This window comes from Diadema antillarum, unplaced genomic scaffold (assembly GCF_040938485.1).
Source record: "Diadema antillarum isolate AM-2024a unplaced genomic scaffold, OU_Dant_1.0 seq00001773_RagTag, whole genome shotgun sequence".
In the NCBI taxonomy this organism is placed as follows: Eukaryota; Metazoa; Echinodermata; class Echinoidea; order Diadematoida; family Diadematidae; genus Diadema; species Diadema antillarum.
Window position 1 is genome coordinate 264,992 of NW_027272454.1, and position 19,136 is coordinate 284,127.

The following is a 19,136-nucleotide window of genomic DNA, read 5'->3' on the forward strand; positions in this document are numbered from 1 at the left end:
ACAATATATTAGCGCCATAATTCCATTACATGTAATGACGTATGTTGGCGTGTTTGAAATATCTAAAGCTTTCGAAAATACAAAGCAGTGTGTTCCCTCGCCAATCATTTCGCTCTCTAATGTGCTCTGCATATTGTGTAGTCTTAGCTTCTTGCACAGTATTGTCGTCTATCTATTTCTCGTTCCGTTGGTTGCTTCTCCTTTTACGTTCTGTTTACAAGAGATTCAAACGATGGCATAAACAATATTTGAAGAGTTTGTTTGCAAAAACCGATAAGTCCATATTTGCCAAACGGAGATATTTGCGATTAAAGGTCAAGAAAAATAAAGAGAATAATAAGAAAATAATTTGCTTCTTTTTGACCATAACTTCAAAAACATATACCTTTATATGTAGTGACCAATATATCATTTTAAAGGTATTATTTTGTACTTTATGAAAGAGATCGTACTTCAAAATCTTCAAAAATGGACTAATCTGTTTTTGAAAACAAACTCTTCATTTTTACAACATCTTTCTCCCCCCCCCCCCCGGTTGTTGTAAACTCTGTCGAAATGTGTAAATACAATAATCAATATTTCTGCAGTATACACTACGTATCTTCATACATTTTGACAGACATTTTCCCCCTTATTTGCAACTTTGCAACCGTCATTTTACCATTTTATAAAGGCTTGCGAAGTACTAGTAGGTATAATCTATCTCGTGACAGAACAAAGCTGATTTGGATAACACAATAGTGGAGTGATTATGTTCTTATTCATCTAATTCAGCATGCTGGATTTGCTTCCAATTCATTGAAATTGAAATAAAACCTGCATATTCAGTTTGTGGCGTAGACTTATGATATAACGCAGTGTACTGTAAATGAACCTGGTAATACTACCGAGATAATGATAACACGATGACTACAAAAAAAAAAAAAAAAAATGAAATAGGGCCTACAACTAAAGTGATAACAATGACAAAGAAAATTCGTTATCATACACTGTTCGTTTCTTCTGTACTCATTCTGTATAAACAAAGGTTAAGGTCGACTTTGCTCAGATTCACGGCCCCATTCATATAATTATGATATTTATGATCATGTGCAAGATAATATGAAATCGTTAACGAATTTAATTATTATTTTTTGTATGTCATAGGGTAAAAATCTACTAAAAGAGGGGCGTGTGGATGGGAGTTGGACCCTCGCGGGTTTAATTCCCTCAGTCACCTGACGCTGTGAGCAAATAGAACAATAAGAAGGGAAAGAAAGACGATGACCGGGCAAAATCAAGACCTTTGCTCCTTGACGTAAACAGACGGCGGCGACACGACAGAGTTGCGGACGTACGGGCGCTCGCACGCGCCCCCAGATCTTCGGTCAGGCTGTGCACTGAGTTTGTATATTGGTATGAATTCACAAGCTAGTGATAACCAACCCGGTATAATCAGCTGCGCTTGTGTCGCATCCAGTAAACTTCGTCTCACTCAGCGGGGTGATTTGAAAGGCTTCGAGACTGAACATGAGAGTTTTCACTGGGAAAAGTCTTACTACATTCAGAGGCGTTTAAGTGCCATTCTTTAGTGCTACAGTACAGAAAGGCAAGGGGAAATTCCGCAGAGCGACCGGAACGCAAATATTTACCAGCCAAGAATGGTTATTGTACTCAGAAGACCTAGATAGTAAGGGGCCTTGGCCGGTCAATACTGAAGCATTTTGCAATCACATGCCAACTCGACGTATACGGCAGCTTTACTTGGACGGTGTGAGTTGCGGTCGGGTTTGCACAGATTTGAAACCGGCCGGGACTGTTCTTGTCAGACCGTGTAGTAAAACCAATCCTATTGAAATATCTTGAAGCGTTTCTTCTCTTTAACCCTGTCGCGAACAAGATACCTATACACCAATGACACTGCGTGTAAACATGATGCTATGAGACTGAGAGACTTAAGTCTCTTCTAGGCCGAGAATACTTTTTAGTTGACTGCAGCTGGACAGTAGTTTACTCTTGGTCTGGTACCCAGGAGGACAGCGAGACATTTCTTGATTACGTAAGTATTGACAGCATTCAGCTGAACATTGTCATGTTCCTATTTTTGTCCCCACGGGTAATCGTCAGCTCATGATCCCTCTCCAATGAGCAGTGACAGCTATACATCTAATGCAAACAGTGTCAGTCGTTACACGGTATCTCGTATGCAGGGACCGTTGCTGCAGACGGCAGGTAAGTGTGGACGGTACTAGTTGCACATCGCATCTTCGTGTTTTTCTCCCACCTATAGTCCAATGAAAGGTCAAATTCTTACGATATTATGTTTTATTGGTAGAATGCTTTGCTGGAGATGCTTACGTTCTATAAATCATTTACGGTATATCTACTCAACCTACTTTCGAACGCGGTTTAGTTTGACAGTTTAATTTGCAACGCGCTGTGTATCATATTTGTTTCATTTCAATGAACTTATTGTCATATTCTGAGATGAGGATCATGTAAACACATTGGAAAACTTAAATAGGCCTATGCAAGACTAATAATTATGAGGTGTAGTGTCCATATACAGAGGACAACTATAGAAACGATAGATGGGGGCTTTATTTATACGTAAAGCAAACAAGCTTGTTGAACTGTAAACAGCTGAAAAAATAATGACGTCATTAGATTGCTGAGAAAGGATAGGCGTATATTTACAGAACCAATTGCTTGATATTAGCCAAACTTAGGCCCTACATGTAACTCTGTTACCGCTTTTTTTTTTCTTATTATGGTAGCAACATGAGTGTGTACACTGTCACTGACATTTTGCGGGCACGACCCTGGGAGTGTTATAGTATCGTACAGTTTTGGTTGAGACTAATTTCAGGTTTCTAACATTTTATTTGGTGAGATAATGAGAAACCTCTTATGACATAATATGAAAGAGCATGTAATTGTATGAGGAATTCAACGTTTATTTGATGAAAATTGGTTTTGAAATGGCTGAGATATACAAAACAGGGCGATTCCAGTAAAGTGTGGGACCAACACTTTATTACGATCGCTTTGTTTTACTTTAATTTTGGATGTTTCAGTCATTCCAAACCTGATTTTGATCAAATAAACTTTGAATTCCTCTTAAAATGGTATGTTCTGTACTACATCATAAGTGTTCTCTAGGTATCTCGCAAAAAGTTAAAAGCCCAATTCTCATCTCCACCAATACTCTACCATCCCTTTAAACTCCGACATTTCCCATGTCGATAGCACAAGCCAGGTCCATCATGAAATGGTTACAGATGTATGTTAACATTACATCGTTATTCAGCGTGGTGCATTACGAAAGGGATACAGCTTAAAGGCTTTTAAAATTCTCACTGCTGCTACATGAGCTATTGTATAAGAAAGGAGTTGCATTGCATAGCCTCATAGAAACCATTCTTTCGAAAGTGATGAATCAATATTGATGTCATTGATGCCCGAGAAGTGCCTATACATCGAGCCCACTTTCACTTTTGATCAAGGTACAAAATGTACTTGGAAAGGTGTTTAAAATAATCGTAATTTAGGATGGGTTTCAGACTTGAAGAATAACTCGCTCATAGCCATGTTAATGAAAAACATATCTGGTTTCATTCTGTATATCCAGTAGCTTACGTATCAGTCTGAAAGCAAACTTGATATGTCACTTTTTTTCCTACCACACACATTTTAATATGGCATCAGGCTAAACTGAGGTGAGATTAATTTGAGTTTTTTTTTCCCCTATGTATACTTGTTTTGCTCGATTCTGGAGACGTGTTTGAAGTCTGTTGTACGGGTTCCTTTTAAACTTGATTGTAGAAAAAAAAGCGTCTCTTGACCTGGAGTTCACTTCCGCCAGGAAATGGCGGAATGGACAATATTTGAGTACTGTAGAATAAAATGCTAAAAAACTTAGAGAGCTACATGTGTATTTGGCTGGCCGTGGAGTGTGTGACGCCGCTGGTTTATCATTAAATGCCTTTTGCGATTAATGTTGGTTAATCATGCAATATGTGGCCTCCTAGTTATACTCAATTCTGAGTGTTAAATACTCTATGAAGACGTCTACAGAAACGCTTTTCACAATCGTGTTTTAAAAAACCAGTTCTCTTCGTAAGTCTGAAACTCGTCTAGACTTGCAGAAAGAGATAGAAAGAGAACCCAATTGTATACAGGACCGACAACTGAAGCCTTGCATTGTTCAGTACATGGTCACATGATGGTTTGATTAGTTTAAACTCGTTTTGCATTGTTCTGGGTATCGTTTACTTGCCGTATGTGATCACTTCATTGATCAAAATAGATTCGCAGTGGAGTAGTTCTCTGTAAACTCGTTTCCTTATGAGCTTCCTCTTTCTTCCCTGAAAGTAGAAGACGCGACGTAAGAGACTACAGGTCAATATATAGATGACAACGTGCAGATCAAATTCATCTGGATTGTTACGTGACCCTATGGAAAAGAGCAGCTATAGCTATAATTATACTTAGTATACCACGTATAGCGCAAAACTAGCGACACTAAGTGATTAGTAATAGATGAAATAAACAGGCTCAATATTCAAGGTGCTGCATTTATAAAGCAGTGTTGAGGAATGTACATAGTAATGTACATAGCTATCATAGACATATGCACAGACACACGCACACACCCATACACACGCATACATATAATTATATCAACACAAACATATACACAAACATATATATGCCTTATGTATTCTCATCGTGTCCTTAGTGTAGGCCCAATATAGCAATGACTAATATAGTGACAGAACCCAACGTTTGACCAGTATAAGGTCAGGAAAGGTAGTGACCTTTATAGTATTGGTTGAGGTGAGGATTCTGCCTTTAACTTTTCGTGAGATACTTGGAAACCACGTGATGAAATATTAGAGAGCACACATTTCTGAGAGGAACTTATAGTTTACTTCACAAAAATTGGGTTTGAAATGACCGAGATATCCAAAACAAAGTAAAACAACGCTATCATATTAAAAGGTATAGGTCCCACCTTTTATTAGGATTTCTTTGTTTTTGATATCTCAGCCATTTCAAAACCAATATTCATCAAAATTGATATACTCCTCTTGGAATTCCTCTTGGATTTTTATGCTCTTTCATATTCCATAGGCGGTTTATCATTATCTCAAAAAAGTTATCATCAAAAGAGGTTTGAAATCTGAAGCCCCATTTCAACCGAAACTGTACCATCCCTTTAAGAGCTACATCGTGACATATTTAAAATAGAATGGCAGATCTAAGAGCCGCTTTGCTTCCACAATGAAATCAAGGTGTAAGACTGTACTATTTCGAGCAATGAACATTTCCTGTCTTATCTCCATATCACGATAGCGAGAGAGGGCCAGAGAAATAGAGAGACAGGGAGAGAGAGGGAGAGAAAGGGAGGGAGAAAGCTGTACGATAACACCTTGCAACACCAATACGAATGTGTGATTACAACATGAGTATATATATTTTTTCTTTTCATTTGCCGTTTAAAAAAATATCTGTATAATTGGCTCGCTCAAAAAGTATAATTGGCTCGCTAATTTTTTTCCTTGTCTCAGCCGTATCTTTCACCTGATACGGCTGATACGTTGCGAGGAAAACCTTGTAATGAAAGAATGCTGTTACATGGTAACGGACTGCTATACTGAAGATTATAGGTTATGCGACATAATGCAATGGTCTTTGAGACAGGTACATTGTATATCGCAACCAGACGGATAGGCATACCGACTAACATGACTAAAGCATTTTGTACATTACAATGCATGGGGGTTAATGCAAGGTTCTGCACTACTTTTTTTTATATTGAGAACTATTTTTACACCCAAAGCACAAAGCACAGGCATTACCAACACCGTCGGATAGAACCTTTAGTCAAGATCAACTACAAAATACACACATAACAGAGTTATCACGTGTAGAAATGGACTTACTGTCACAAGACTTTATGATAAGGCATTCCTCAGTATGTATGTTTGTCCTCTATTATTCTTTGCTTACCTCTTTCGATTTGATTAGAGGGGTATTTAAAGTGACCCTTAATTGTTTAATTCTCATAAAAAGATCACAATTTAGATAATACTGATCATCCGATGAGAACATGTTATTATTCTGTTAGTGGTTAGTAGGGTCTTCATTACACGGACAACCAGCTATAGCTTGTCAATTGCATGCACTGATACGTGAGCCAGCTAGACCTTGCATTGTACTTTTCTTTGCCAGGTGAAGCAATCTTTTGAGAAATTACAAACATCTTCTTGTGTTCATATTGAAACTGAGTGTTTACAAGTATTCAACAAAGAATCATATTGTCGGAGAAGGTAAACCTCATTAACAGTGATTAAACAATCAAAACGGGTATATCGCAAGTGTTCTTCAATGCACACATTTAGAAAGCTGTAATAAGATTTCTTACACGGACGATTCCAACTTTCGAACGTCTTTAAGATTACAAAATAGTTTCAAGTATACATTAGACATCATATAATGGAATGTGTGCCCTGGGATTTATTATCCATACTGCAATAAAAATTAGATATTTCCTCATGTAATTGGTATAGAGTGATTATGTTGCTAGACTTTTGTCGGCATTCGTCATGTTCGTTTTGAATCAGAAGAAGTGTTTTAGATTTTCAATGTTTCATCACGTTCAAAAGAAAGAATAAGATATTATATGCTGTGTTTGTTCATTCAATTATTTACTTTATGTCCATCAAACGAAAAGTAATACATTATACAAAGTATACATTTGTCAATTCATATTGTTCTACGATACTTTCAGAAGTACAAGTCATAGAGAATTACCAAATATAATGTACGACTATAATGAGAGAACAATGCACGCGATGATAAAAAAGTAAATACAGCGCTCAAAAAGAGTGATATACCGTACTGATAAGCCGAGCTTGTAAGAAATGGATTGTAAGAAATGGATCACTCTCAACAACAGTATACAACCGATATTAAAGGGCCCACTGTCCAGTCAAACCTGCCACTGAGCCTTAGCGGCCTCCTGTCTATAGCGGACTCCTGCCGTATAAGGCCACTGAAAACACCCCCGAGAAACGCCATGTTAACATCCCTGTCTTTAGCGGCCACCTGTCTTTAACGGCCATTTTTTCATCTCCGAAGGGTGGCCGCTATAGACAGGTTTGGCTGTTTTAGGACCCCTATATGCAAATGTAATGTAATATTATTGGGACTGCTTATGAAAAATTAATCTTTGTATCATTCTCCTGCGTGTTCATCCTCCTTCATGTTGCTGTTTTTGTTTTCAGAAAAAAAAAATGGTGGACGACTGGACTCCTGCTGAGGACGGCTCGGCTCTCCCATCCTCTAATAATAACTCTCGTGATGGCAGTTTCAAAGAACTCATACCTCCTGAAGCCAGCATCAATTACGACACCACTGCGGAGGAGGAAGTACTTCCGGGTAAAGACAGCCACGGGCATCAACTACAGAGGGCGCGTTCTCGTTACGTGACAGTCGAGGTCCCACTGCTCCTAATCTCCCTGGCCATAAGCGTCGTAATCACGCTGTTGCCGGAGTACATCCGGGCACGCATAGCGGTAGACGAGTTTAATCAGAACCAGACTGCGAATTCTTCCGTGTCCGAATGTCAGGCCAACTCCACCACCGACGATGAGATTCAGAAAGAAACAGCTCGGTGGATGCTGTGGTTAGGCGCTACTGGCGCACTTCCAGGTACATACTTACTGTTTGCTGGAACCAGAACCCTGTTTCCGTGACATGAGAACTAAATCTAGTCAAAGAATGAACTCAGAGTTGGGACAGATTCGGATCAGATCTAGTTGGGAAGGAAATAATTCATGATGTATTCTAGAACGTGGCAAGGTGGGCACAATATATTGTTACTAAATGACTTTGTGAAACAGTTTCCAACTTTTGAGGACTGATTGATCCCAAAACCTGTCGCTACGATCAGTTAAACTGAACTTAGGATAGATTTTAGAGCTCAGTAAAACAGGCCTCTGATCTAGTTGGGCAGGATACATAGAAATTAAAGATAGTTTAGAACGTGGCAAGATATTGCTCCCATATCGCTTAGTGAAACAACTTCCAACTTTTGAGGGCTGATTGATCCCAAAGTTGTCCCTAAGATTAATTTTATTGAACTTAGGACTGATTTTAAAACGTTCATTTCTGAAACAGCCCCTTGGTTTAGGCCTACCCCGTATTGACCTTGAAGGGAATCGCAATAACTCTACTGGGAAGCAACGGATAAAAATCTCGTGCGTAATATTTGTAAAGTTCTGTTTCTTAAAAGAAGAAGAAGAAGAAGAAGAAGAAGAAGAAGAAAAAGAAGAAGAAAAAGAAGAAGAAAAAGAAGAAGAATAAGGAGGAGGATAAGAAGAAGAACAAGAAGAAGAAGAAGAAGAAGGAGAGAAAAAAACCATTGTATAATCAAGACCCCAGATCATTGCAATGATAGGTCATCATTTTCTCTCTCTTTATTTATCACCCACATCCAGAGTGCTCTGAACAGTCATACGTCATGTCCGCTTCATAAACGCTTTATTCAAAAACCACAAGCTTGCACAACATCATGAAACCGATTAAAGTTAATTTCTGTTTTCTGTAGAATGTAAGCTATGTTTCCTATGTGTCGATCGATAAACGTGCCCCATTGTTCGGATGACATCGTTCTCCGATAGGGTCACAGGCACGAAGTGGTGATGGTGTACGATTTACTGCCTCATATCACATCTTATTTCATCTATACGAAGCTCATGGACATGGATAGGTGTCAGAGTCTTTCTTGTGGATGCACGTTACGAGACCGACACCCACTAGCCAAATAGCCCACGAGTTACACAGCCCACGAGTTATACAGCCCACGAGTCACACAGCCTATGCATTCGACACGAAGCAAACAAGGCTCACGAGATCGACACACTAAGCATCGTATTGTAATGTCGAACTCATGGGCTGTATGACGCATTGGCTGGATGACTCATGGACCTTTTTTTTTTAATGTCGAACTCGTGGGTCGTATGACTCGTGGGTGTCGGTCTAGTGGGATAACCCCTTTTCTTGTTTGCTTTGACCGGCTTCTCGAATCCAGGTCTGTTTACAGCCATGTTCCTGGGATCCTTCAGCGATCGGATTGGACGAAAGCCCTCCCTCTTCCTGTGCGCATTGGGTGAAGCTCTCACGTGCGCCGGAAGCATTGTCATCGTCAAATTTCATCTGCCACTCGTAGCCTTCGTTCCAGTCGAACTCATCAACAGCATCTTCGGCGGAATGCTTCTGGCTCTCGCCACTTCTGCTGCGTACGTCACCGATGTGACGTCACCAAACTGGCGCACGTTTCGAATCATCATCGTGGAAACAACGCTTTTTCTTGGCCTGAGTGTGGGGCAATTGGCCCTTGGATTTGCCCTGCAGCTCGACCACACCCAATCCACGACGAAGTTCCTTCTGCCTCTGTGGATAGCCTTGGCCTGCTCGCTCGTGTCAATGGCCTATGTCGCCGTTCCCTGGTTGCTCATAGAGACAGTCGACAGGAAAACGTCCGATAAACTCTCGAAAATACCGACAGAAATTTACCACCTCTTAAAGGCGAGTGCCAAAAATAAGGTCCTCTGTTCAGTCAATTTTTTTCATGTCCCCTTGATTCTGAAAGAGATTTCTCTAGATACTTAAAGGGATGGTATAGTATTGGTTGAGGTGAGGATTCAGCTTTTAACTTTTTGCGAGATACTTAGAATTCACTTTATGAAATGTTTAAGAGCATAAGAGATATTCAAAGTTAATTAGATGAAAATCGGTTTTGAATTGGCCGAGATATCCAAACACAGAGTAAAACAAAGCGATCCTTATGAAAAGGTGGGTCCAACCTTTTATAAGGATAGCTTTGTTTTGGATATCTCAGCCATTTCAAAACCAATTTTCATTAAATAAACTTTGAATTCCTCTTAGAATTATAATGTTCTTTCACATTTCATAAGAGATAACTTATTATCTATAAAAATCATCATAAAAAAAACGTTGGAAACCTGAAGCCCCATCTCAACCGAAACTGTGCCATCCCTTTAAACATTAATGTCCCGAGGAGGAATAGGATAATTTACCTGATTCGGAATTTTTGAAAGCATCTAACAAACGAGTATCTCCTAAATGCACATTGGATAGTTTGGAATAACTCTCATTTTGATTGGTGAATGTTTGTCATTCCTGTCTGTTGCAGTACTCCTTGGAAAGAGGAAAATATTATAATTCTTCTTTTATTTTTTAATCAGGAGCAATGAATACTGAAATATTATCAATCAATGTCCAAGCTGGCTTTCACTGCAATTTCAGCAAAGCCTTACAAATGATAAGATAATTATAGGGCTTCGAAATCTCATATGTTTTTATGAAATAGTGTAAATTGCATCCGCATTATTTTGCAAATTAGATGACCTATTACAATGATTTGTATGGCCTCACAAATCTAACATCGGCCAACACCAATGTTCACCCTTTCCCGCCATCATGACATGAAACTTAACAAATAAACCAAAAGTAGTATGATTCTCTCCAAACTTTAGATTTGCTGCATTGACTAAAATGGTAGCGTGTTCAGGGGAAAAGGTCGTAAATGGCTAAATAATTGCCCCTAGATAGAATTGTGCTTGGTGTGAGTGTGTGCGTTATGTGTATTATGAGTTGATATAACATCGTCATTTCAGCAGCAGTACGTACGTGATTGCGACCAATTATAACTATTAACTAAAAGCATGAGGAAACATATAGTTCCTTTCTCTTTTTGTGATTGCCATTCTGTTCGTCTTTTTTTTTCGTGTTTAAAATAATTAGTTGGACGTCAATCTGGTTTGGAGCAACTCTTTACGATTTTATAGATGTATAATATCTTCTGTAATTATGATTTTATGTCTGCAAACAACAACAGTATTAACAACAAAAACTATGAATATCATAAAGAAATAACGTCGGTTGAATGTTTAAGTAAATCCGCGGTGAAGGAAGCAAATCCTATTCTGAAGTTAGTCACTATTTTTCGTATGTAGGAAAATACCAACGGCCGGCGGAAACAGATTCTCCTGTATTCGGTCATCATAATGTTTGCTGAATTCAGCGTGCAGTCCTTCGCCCAGATCTCCGTGGTGTACTGCCAGGGGAGGCCATTTTGTTTTTCCTCTTTGGAAATCTCCTACATCAGCATTGTGTCATTGGTATCGGCATCACTTGGTAAGAACGACAGTTACGTACACTCCGTTCAAACTTCAGTCAAACCTGTCTTAGCGACCACCTGCCGTATAAGGCCACTAAACACAATTCAAGTTTTAGGCTTCAGGTTAAATGACATTTATTTCCTGCAAATATAAATATATGTATACATCGTAGGTACAGTTCCTCCCGAGAGAAAAGCCATGTTGGCGCCCCTGTCTATAGCGGCCACCTGATGTCTACAATGGCCATTTTTTCGTCTTCCTTGGGTGGCCGCTATAGGCAGGTTTGACTCTATTTGCATGTTTCCTTTTTTCTCTATACTCTGATGCTTCTGCTAGTAAGCATAGAATTGAAGAGTTTGAATGCAAAAAAGAGATAAGAGCCATTTTTTTTTGGAGAAGTTAGGTCAACATCAATAAAGAAAAATAAAATACCGCACTCATTTCATAACCAGGATATTTTGTAAGATATCATTAAAATTATCACTTCCATTTTAATTGTTTTCTGTGTGTATCAGCATCTTTAATATCTAATATCTCAAATCGATAACAATGGATACATCTGTTACTCCATTTCAACTTTTCATCTCCTCCTTAAGGCAATGAATTGGAGATCTCTATTCTACATACATACTAGTATACTGTTCTACTAATGGTAGTGTTAATATTGAAGGCTTTCTTCTAAAATCAGCCTTTGCTCATAATTATTCAGTATAGTCAAATGAAATACATAATGATTTTGTTTTTCAATCAAGTGCATAATTCAAGAAATTTTGAATTTCAAACTTAGTTGCGTGGAATAGGAAAGTCAATTACCATTTCAATTCAATAGTGACTTCCAATGCCACGAGACGGAATGTCAATGACTTGTAGTACGCCCCCTATAGTTTGTGATGCTCCAAGGAGTGGCTTATTTCGGCGATTCTTGGCACTTGTGTATCTTGTAAACAAACGTTGTCATCTGCATCCTGTATTCAGCCTACTGCTTTTGGTTTTATTCTGTCGTACCTTACTTGACCATTTTTTTTTTTATTGTGTGTGTGTGAAACATTCGACCTCCTAGGTATGATCGGTGGTGGCGCTCTCATGCCTCGGTGTATGTCAGAAAATTGGATACTTCAAGTCAGTTTCGTGCACATCTTTCTATCATGCCTGGTCACTGGATTGGCCAAGACCAAACTTGTTTTATATATCGGTAAGATACCCAACTAGGTGCTGGTTGCATCGCTCGAACTTCATGATTGGCTCTTCTCATCTAGATGCTGTCTCTGCAGTTTTAGAACGAGAAAAACAAAACTTTACTTTGTCGCACGACTATAGATACTTTTTAGATACGCCCTTCTACCTAAAAGAAAAAAAAAAAGAATCACTCGTACTTTGCCAATCGATTAGTTTGCAGAAGGGTGTACCTGCAGGTAGACCCTACTCCCTTCTGCCACATTTTGAAAAACTTTCCGTGTAGATATATTTTTTCCCCTTTATATAGGCCCTTTCACCAAACGAAGAAATACACTGCAAATAGGTAGGAAATAGGCCCAAATATCTTGGAAACGAAAGCTCAATGAACTATGAGAATTCACAACTCCCAAATAAGAGAGCCCTTTTACCAAAACATGGGTCCTTTTACCAAAACATGGCCGTGATGCATTCGTCGGAAACGTGAAACCTTCACTATACTATACAAATCCTTGCGAGTTGACTTAAATAGATTAGTCTGATAACAATTCGCCTGACAAAAAGATTTACTTTTGTAAGTTGACGTATATGGTTCTGCCTTTTATTTTCACTCTTCAGGGAAGTTATTTTAAACAGTTCCTTCTGAATCTCAGGTCTTGTTGAGAACAAAACTTGCTACAGGCCAAAATAATGAAAGAGCATAACGCGGAGCAAAGGAAACAATACAAACTTGAAAATTGACAAACATTGACTTACTCTGTCACTTAATGCCAGCACCCAAAATTAACCAGAGCGTTCCTCGTTCTTTACATGAATTTATGAGAGAAAAAAATTAGCTTTTACGATTATTGATTTATTGATTAATGACTTTAACTGATAGATCCAGAAAGTAAAATGAATAAGTAATGTTTGCGTGGTTTTGTCGAACACTAAAAGACATTTTGAGACATCCCAATAAAGTGCTGCCATGAATTATCTTCTATTATAGGGATATAACTTTGAAAGAAGCTATAGACATTTTTATCAAATGAAAGCGGATTCCGTCACTTTACTTTCCCGACTTTGTTCTCGAATCAACAGGTGCCGGCATTGGGTTTCTAAAGCCCCTCTCCTTTCCCGTCATACGCTCACAACTGTCGAAGCTCGCAGCCCCTCATGAGAGAGGTATGAACACTGCAATCATTGAAAGAAGGAATCAAAGCGCTGTGATTTCGCAATCAGACTATCGAGTCAAAAAAGAAAGAAAGAAAGAAAGAAGAAATGTTACATATAATTTCTTTTCAAAGAATATTCAGTCCCAACATTCTTTCAAGCCTGCAATCCTGCCAATGTATACTCATTTTCATGAAGACTCTTCCGTGTATAGTCGATCGTTTGGTCTTTTATCATTGACAACCTAAGCTGGGGTATGAGATTTCAAAGCCTAAAAATATGATTGCCTTTGAGAAAGTTGACTCAATTTCAACATTCTCTTAAAGTTAATACGATCCGGCGTTTCCCAACTTTCATGAAAAATTAAGGAGATGCATGTTACAGTTTGGTTACGTTATAAGTACATTATATTTCTTTTAATTCTCCTATCATTATAATTGGACAGGTTTGATGCTCGCGTTCATCGGCGCCGCGGAAAGCGGGTCTTCATTTTTGGCGCCAATAGTTTCCAACTCGATCTATCGCGCCACCATCGGCTTCTTCTCACCATTCACATTCTTTTTTCTCGGCGCCATTCAACTGGTGCCGGCCATTTTGACTGGGTGAGTTTTTTTTATCGATAAACGTTTTTACATGAACGTCCAACATGCATTTTCTAACCAGCGTCAAAGAAAGAAAGAAAGAAACACACACACACACACACACACACACACAATCAAAAAACAAAAACAAAACAAAAACAAAACAAAAACACCCACCTGTCAATATAATTGATTGTGGCTAAGTGGGGTGTTGTTCGTTATTCCGAAGGTTCGTTAACTGATAAGGTTTGTTAGTCCTGAATACAGTTATTATTCTTTACCGAGATGTCCCTTAACCCGAAAATGAAATTGGGTGCGTTAATCCGAAGGTTCGTTAATCCGAAGATGGAAACAAGGTTCGTTAATCCGAAAATGAAAAGAAGGTGCGTACTATAATGAACCTTCGGAATTACGAACCTTACGACGTTTTCGGATTAAAGAACCTTCGGAATAACGAACCTTCGGAATAACTAACCTTATTTCATTTTCGGATTAACGAACCTTCGAATAACAAACAATGGGAATATCGAATGGCAACCGGCGGAGAACTGATATGTAACAGATTACACGGCAACCTTTTATCGAGCTGATAGTCTGCAGGATCGTGGGATCAAATGGAATCTCACGCAAGATTCCAGCTTAAACATAACTTTTAGCTGCCACCTGCCTGTAACGGCCACCTGTTTTGTGTGGTCACATAAAACTCCCCTCGAGAGAAATACAATGTTAGAGACCCCTCGAGTATGGTGGACATCTTTTGAAATCTCGTGGTCGCTATTATCAATTGGTGGGTATAGAAAGAGAGCCGCAGCCTGAAGAATGCAAAGAAGAAGAGAAGAAAAAAAAAAAAACCCAAGAAAGTGAAACATCCATGAATGTGACGGCATCAATAAGAAAAAACAGAACAAAACTGAAGACAAGATGGCTAATGTTTCACAGGGTAAATGAGGAGACTTGGAGACGATGAGCATAAGTTTATGATTTGGTGTTTAATATTGGGACGATCTCCGTGTCTTACAACGATACCACATTGTGATCGGGAGAGCGATAACGATAGCGATAGCAATAACGATACCGATAGGATCAATAGTCCTATCACAGCTTACAGTACACTGTTTTTCTACGTTTACCTCATTCTCTTATAGAATACTTCAATGCGATAGAAAGCCGGCTTCAACATACAGTCCACTGGAGGAAGAAGAGCGGACGAATTAGCAAACGATGGAGGAGAGAAATATACTGTTTATTAATTCATTTATATTCTGATTTATTTATTCAATGATTTATTCATTTTGTTTGCAAAATACTACCAGAATTGTTCATCGAGTTGTGCAAACACTTTCGTTGGAAAGACCCCGAAGTGCAATAAATCAGTCCATATCAAAAAAGAGAATGTGGTAACTATGATATATTTGATGATATAAAGGTTACAAGTGAAATAAAAATGATCATAGTGACATCGATAAATGTGCATACAGTATAATGATATTGCAATAATATATTTCACTACAAAAGATCAGAATCTGTAGCTACATACAGAAACAGTTTCTTGTTTTATTACTGTGCATTATGATTATGTACAATGTCACCATATATGGGTGAAGTGTGTATTTAGGGGATATTCCATAAGCTATACGTTTCTTTTGTAAAATTATATGACCATTGTACAATACGTTCTAAATGTTGTGTTCCAGTACTTATATTTCATTAATATTGCTATATATATATCAAGAAAAGATGTAAAAGAAATATATATGAATATTACATGTAATATTAAGCATATATCACGAAAATAATGTTCGTGTTTGTGCATGTGTTTGTTTTGAGAGAGAGCGAGACAGATTTTATGATTTTGAAAACAATCATATACATGAAGCCGTTCAAAGGTCAAAGGTCGTTTGTGTAAATCAACCTCCACTAGCAAGACAAAGAAGGAATCGCCTCTCTTTCTATCTTTTTAAAACTCAGTTGTAATTGATGGCTGATGACAGATGCCAGTTAAAGTCTGTCTCTGTTTATAGTGTGAACGTTATTACTGGCATACCTCACCAATACACTTTGTCGGGTGCTACTTGCTGCTGTGTAAACTTTGTTATTAAGATTATACAGTATGTCCCCCCCCCAAAAAAAAAAAAAAAATTACAATCCACTTTTCGCATTGATAGCACCCAATATGATTAAGCCGTATAAATGCTATTTCAGGGTCTGAAAATATGAGATCTTAGCTATATTTTGCAGAAGGCCCCATTCATTTTGGTTAAGCGGTTACAAAGAAATGTGGATTATTGTAAAGCATGTCATGAGTCTGATTCTTCCAAGTTTAGCACTTGGATGCTCTTGGAAATGCAAATTAATGTGTGAACACAATAGACAGAACTCGGAGGGAAGAGATTTCTGACATGCTCTACAAAATTCCTAATTTCTCTTAACCACTGAAGCAAATCGAATGAGGTTTTCTGTAAGATGTGGGCAATGAGTTATAGTTTCATACCCTGAAATCGTATTTGGATTGATTCACTATGTTTAAAGCTATCGTTGCGAAGGGTACCGTTGTATTTTTTTTTTTTGGGGGGGGGGACATGCGGTATACCTTATATAATATCGCACCTATACGGATTTAATTCGTGTTTGTCGATCTGTGACACAGATTCCATCATTGCAATTCCGTGCTTAAGACTTTATTCAACATCTTGTTCAATATGACTTTGATAAAAAGAGTGGAAATGAGGAGAAAGGAAGACGTTTCATGAACAATGGATATTGAACATATAGAACTGTAGAATATGGAAGTTATTGATAGGCGTCACATGTATTTCTTGAAGAGTTACATCGGTTGTAATCACATATCAGACATTCACATTGGCTAGAGTGGTGTTGTCTTAAACTCACATTAGGCGTTTTCACGTCAGCCCGATAAAAATCCAAGCTCGAGATATTTTTTAATTTCCCAAGTCTGAAAATAGCGCGCTATTTCGAAACATCGGGCTGATGTGAAAACGCCTATTGGTTTGTGCACTCAAATCTCTTAAACACTATTCGCTGATAATCGAGCAACTACATTGTACAACATATTGTCCTGTAGATGTCGTCATTGCTAGGCCATAGCGGTACAACAAAGTGCTGATATGGTTGATGTGAGGGATATTACTTCTTCTGTTCTCTTTCATCTTTGGCTAAAAAGTTCAACACTCTTAAAACATCCGAGTCAGAACTGACCCGGAACTGAGTCCGTTGGGGTCATACAACGTTCCTAGTAAAAAATGACTTGGAATTGGTCATGAAGGCCCCGAATGGGGTCACTCTGACCCAATTCATGACTCTGAATGTGTCATATCTGACCCCATTCCTTGTCATTTCTGACCCGGAACGGTGTGTGACCCCAACGGACCCAGTTCCGGGTCAGTTCTGACTCGGATGTTTTAAGAGTGAACAACTTCAGTGATACACGTTTGTAGGTCAGTAGGAGAGACTTGAGGCTGTGACGTAATAATCTGATCTAATTTGCATAATGTCTTCCGTTTTAGCTCCAATAAGCCACTGTGCTTTTCCCTTGGGTTCAAGACTTTAAACCTCAGCACTGCTGAATTGTATCGAATCTTGTGCAATAACAGTCGTCGTCCAAATCTTCTAAATCGATAAAAAGATAATAATACTTCGATTTACGAGTCAAGGAAGTTTTAATGTAATCATGATTATACAATTATAAGCATTCTTTCTATGTAAAATTATACGATATTTTTTTTTTTTTGGATATCTAACCATGCCCATGTTAACAAAACTGCAAAGTCAAATTCCCTCAAATTTGGAAAATTATGTGTATTCTATTTATCGTAATTACAGTAGGTGGTTGTGATATCTTTTCATTTCATGATAAAGAAAGTGGCATCATTTGACCTTAGCGAAACGGGTATTCAGTGCTATTCCCCTCTAACTATTCCTTCATTTCTCGAAGAACTGCATATAACAAAACATCATCCCTAATAAACTGCACCTCACTTGGACTGGTAACGATACGTCAGGACAATGAATTAGAACGACGTTTGTGAAGCAAGTTCTAAAACTTAAATTTTCATGTTTCGTGTGTATTGTCTTATAAATCTCATGAAAAGCATACATGGACGCATGTACAATTACCGAGTTTGTTTATTTGTTTGTTTGTTTTTATGTCAAGTGTATAACAAACGATGAGGTCTATAAACTCTCCGTCGTGTTTGCCCCGATGGCATTAGATAGGCCCATTATCTTGGGAAATCATTCAAGTTGTGCCCTTCTAGTACCAGTACTAAAATTGGGTTTGTCCTTGAAGTGCGTTTCCCAGGCACTTGTAATGAAGACAAAAGGGGGGAAAATCCAATGATGAAAAAACTCAGAAAGATTCTTTATTGCAACTTTTGCATCATCTCTTCCTTTTATTGTGGTTTAAATGTAGTATCATTGATTTGAATAGAAATGCTTTCCACTTATGTAAAAGGCATTTACACACACGCACGCACATACACCCACCATGCACGCATATTCACAAATAATGTACAGCTTTTATGTACTCACTCTATAGCCCTTTTTTACACTTGTGTTTCTTAACCCCGGACTTTCTCTGACCCAGGACTATCATTAGTCCCGTACCATTTTTTTTTTCAGCTTTTTACACTGGCCAATTAGTCCCTTACTATCTCTTGTCCGGGACTAAGGAGAAAACTGACCTGTTTACACTCGTATTTCTTTGCCCCGGACTTTTCCAAACCACATGAATATTCATGATTACGCTGTGTACTGTACACGTACACGCTGGCACCAACAGCACTTGATTACCTCGTTTCTGATTGGTCAGTGAGGGTCGGACTTCGTCTCCGTCGCTTAGCCCAGGATTATTTTTTCGTTCTGTTTACACTCACTTACTTGGCACCGCAATTGCGGTGCTAACCCTGCTATTTTGCAGGGCCAGATAGTACCGGACTATCGGTGGGGCTAGCCCACTTTGGCAAAAACGAGTGTAAACAGAAAGTGGGATAAGGATAGTCCCGTACCAACGGTGGGGCTA

The 19,136-nt window shown here is 38.5% G+C and overlaps 1 protein-coding gene across 1 annotated transcript; it reads left to right on the forward strand.

Moving 5' to 3' along the window:
- The first annotated feature begins 7,278 nt into the window (after positions 1–7,278).
- On the forward strand, positions 7,279–15,313 carry LOC139712203 (proton-coupled folate transporter-like). The gene is made up of 7 exons (XM_071624042.1): positions 7,279–7,698; positions 9,080–9,576; positions 11,028–11,208; positions 12,253–12,384; positions 13,446–13,529; positions 13,963–14,119; positions 15,244–15,313. Exons 1-7 carry the CDS (start codon positions 7,281–7,283, stop codon positions 15,311–15,313), a joined length of 1,539 nt encoding a protein of 512 aa, XP_071480143.1. The 5' UTR covers positions 7,279–7,280.
- Positions 15,314–19,136: the final 3,823 nt, after the last annotated feature.

Excerpts from the sequence above, each read along its gene's own strand:
- LOC139712203 (XM_071624042.1), top strand. The coding sequence starts at position 7,281 with ATGGTGGACGACTGGACTCCTGCTGAGGACGGCTCGGCTCTCCCATCC. Across the intron at positions 11,209-12,252 it reads ATTGGTATCGGCATCACTTG|GTATGATCGGTGGTGGCGCT; the intron begins GTAAGAACGACA and ends TCGACCTCCTAG. Across the intron at positions 12,385-13,445 it reads CAAACTTGTTTTATATATCG|GTGCCGGCATTGGGTTTCTA; the intron begins GTAAGATACCCA and ends TCGAATCAACAG.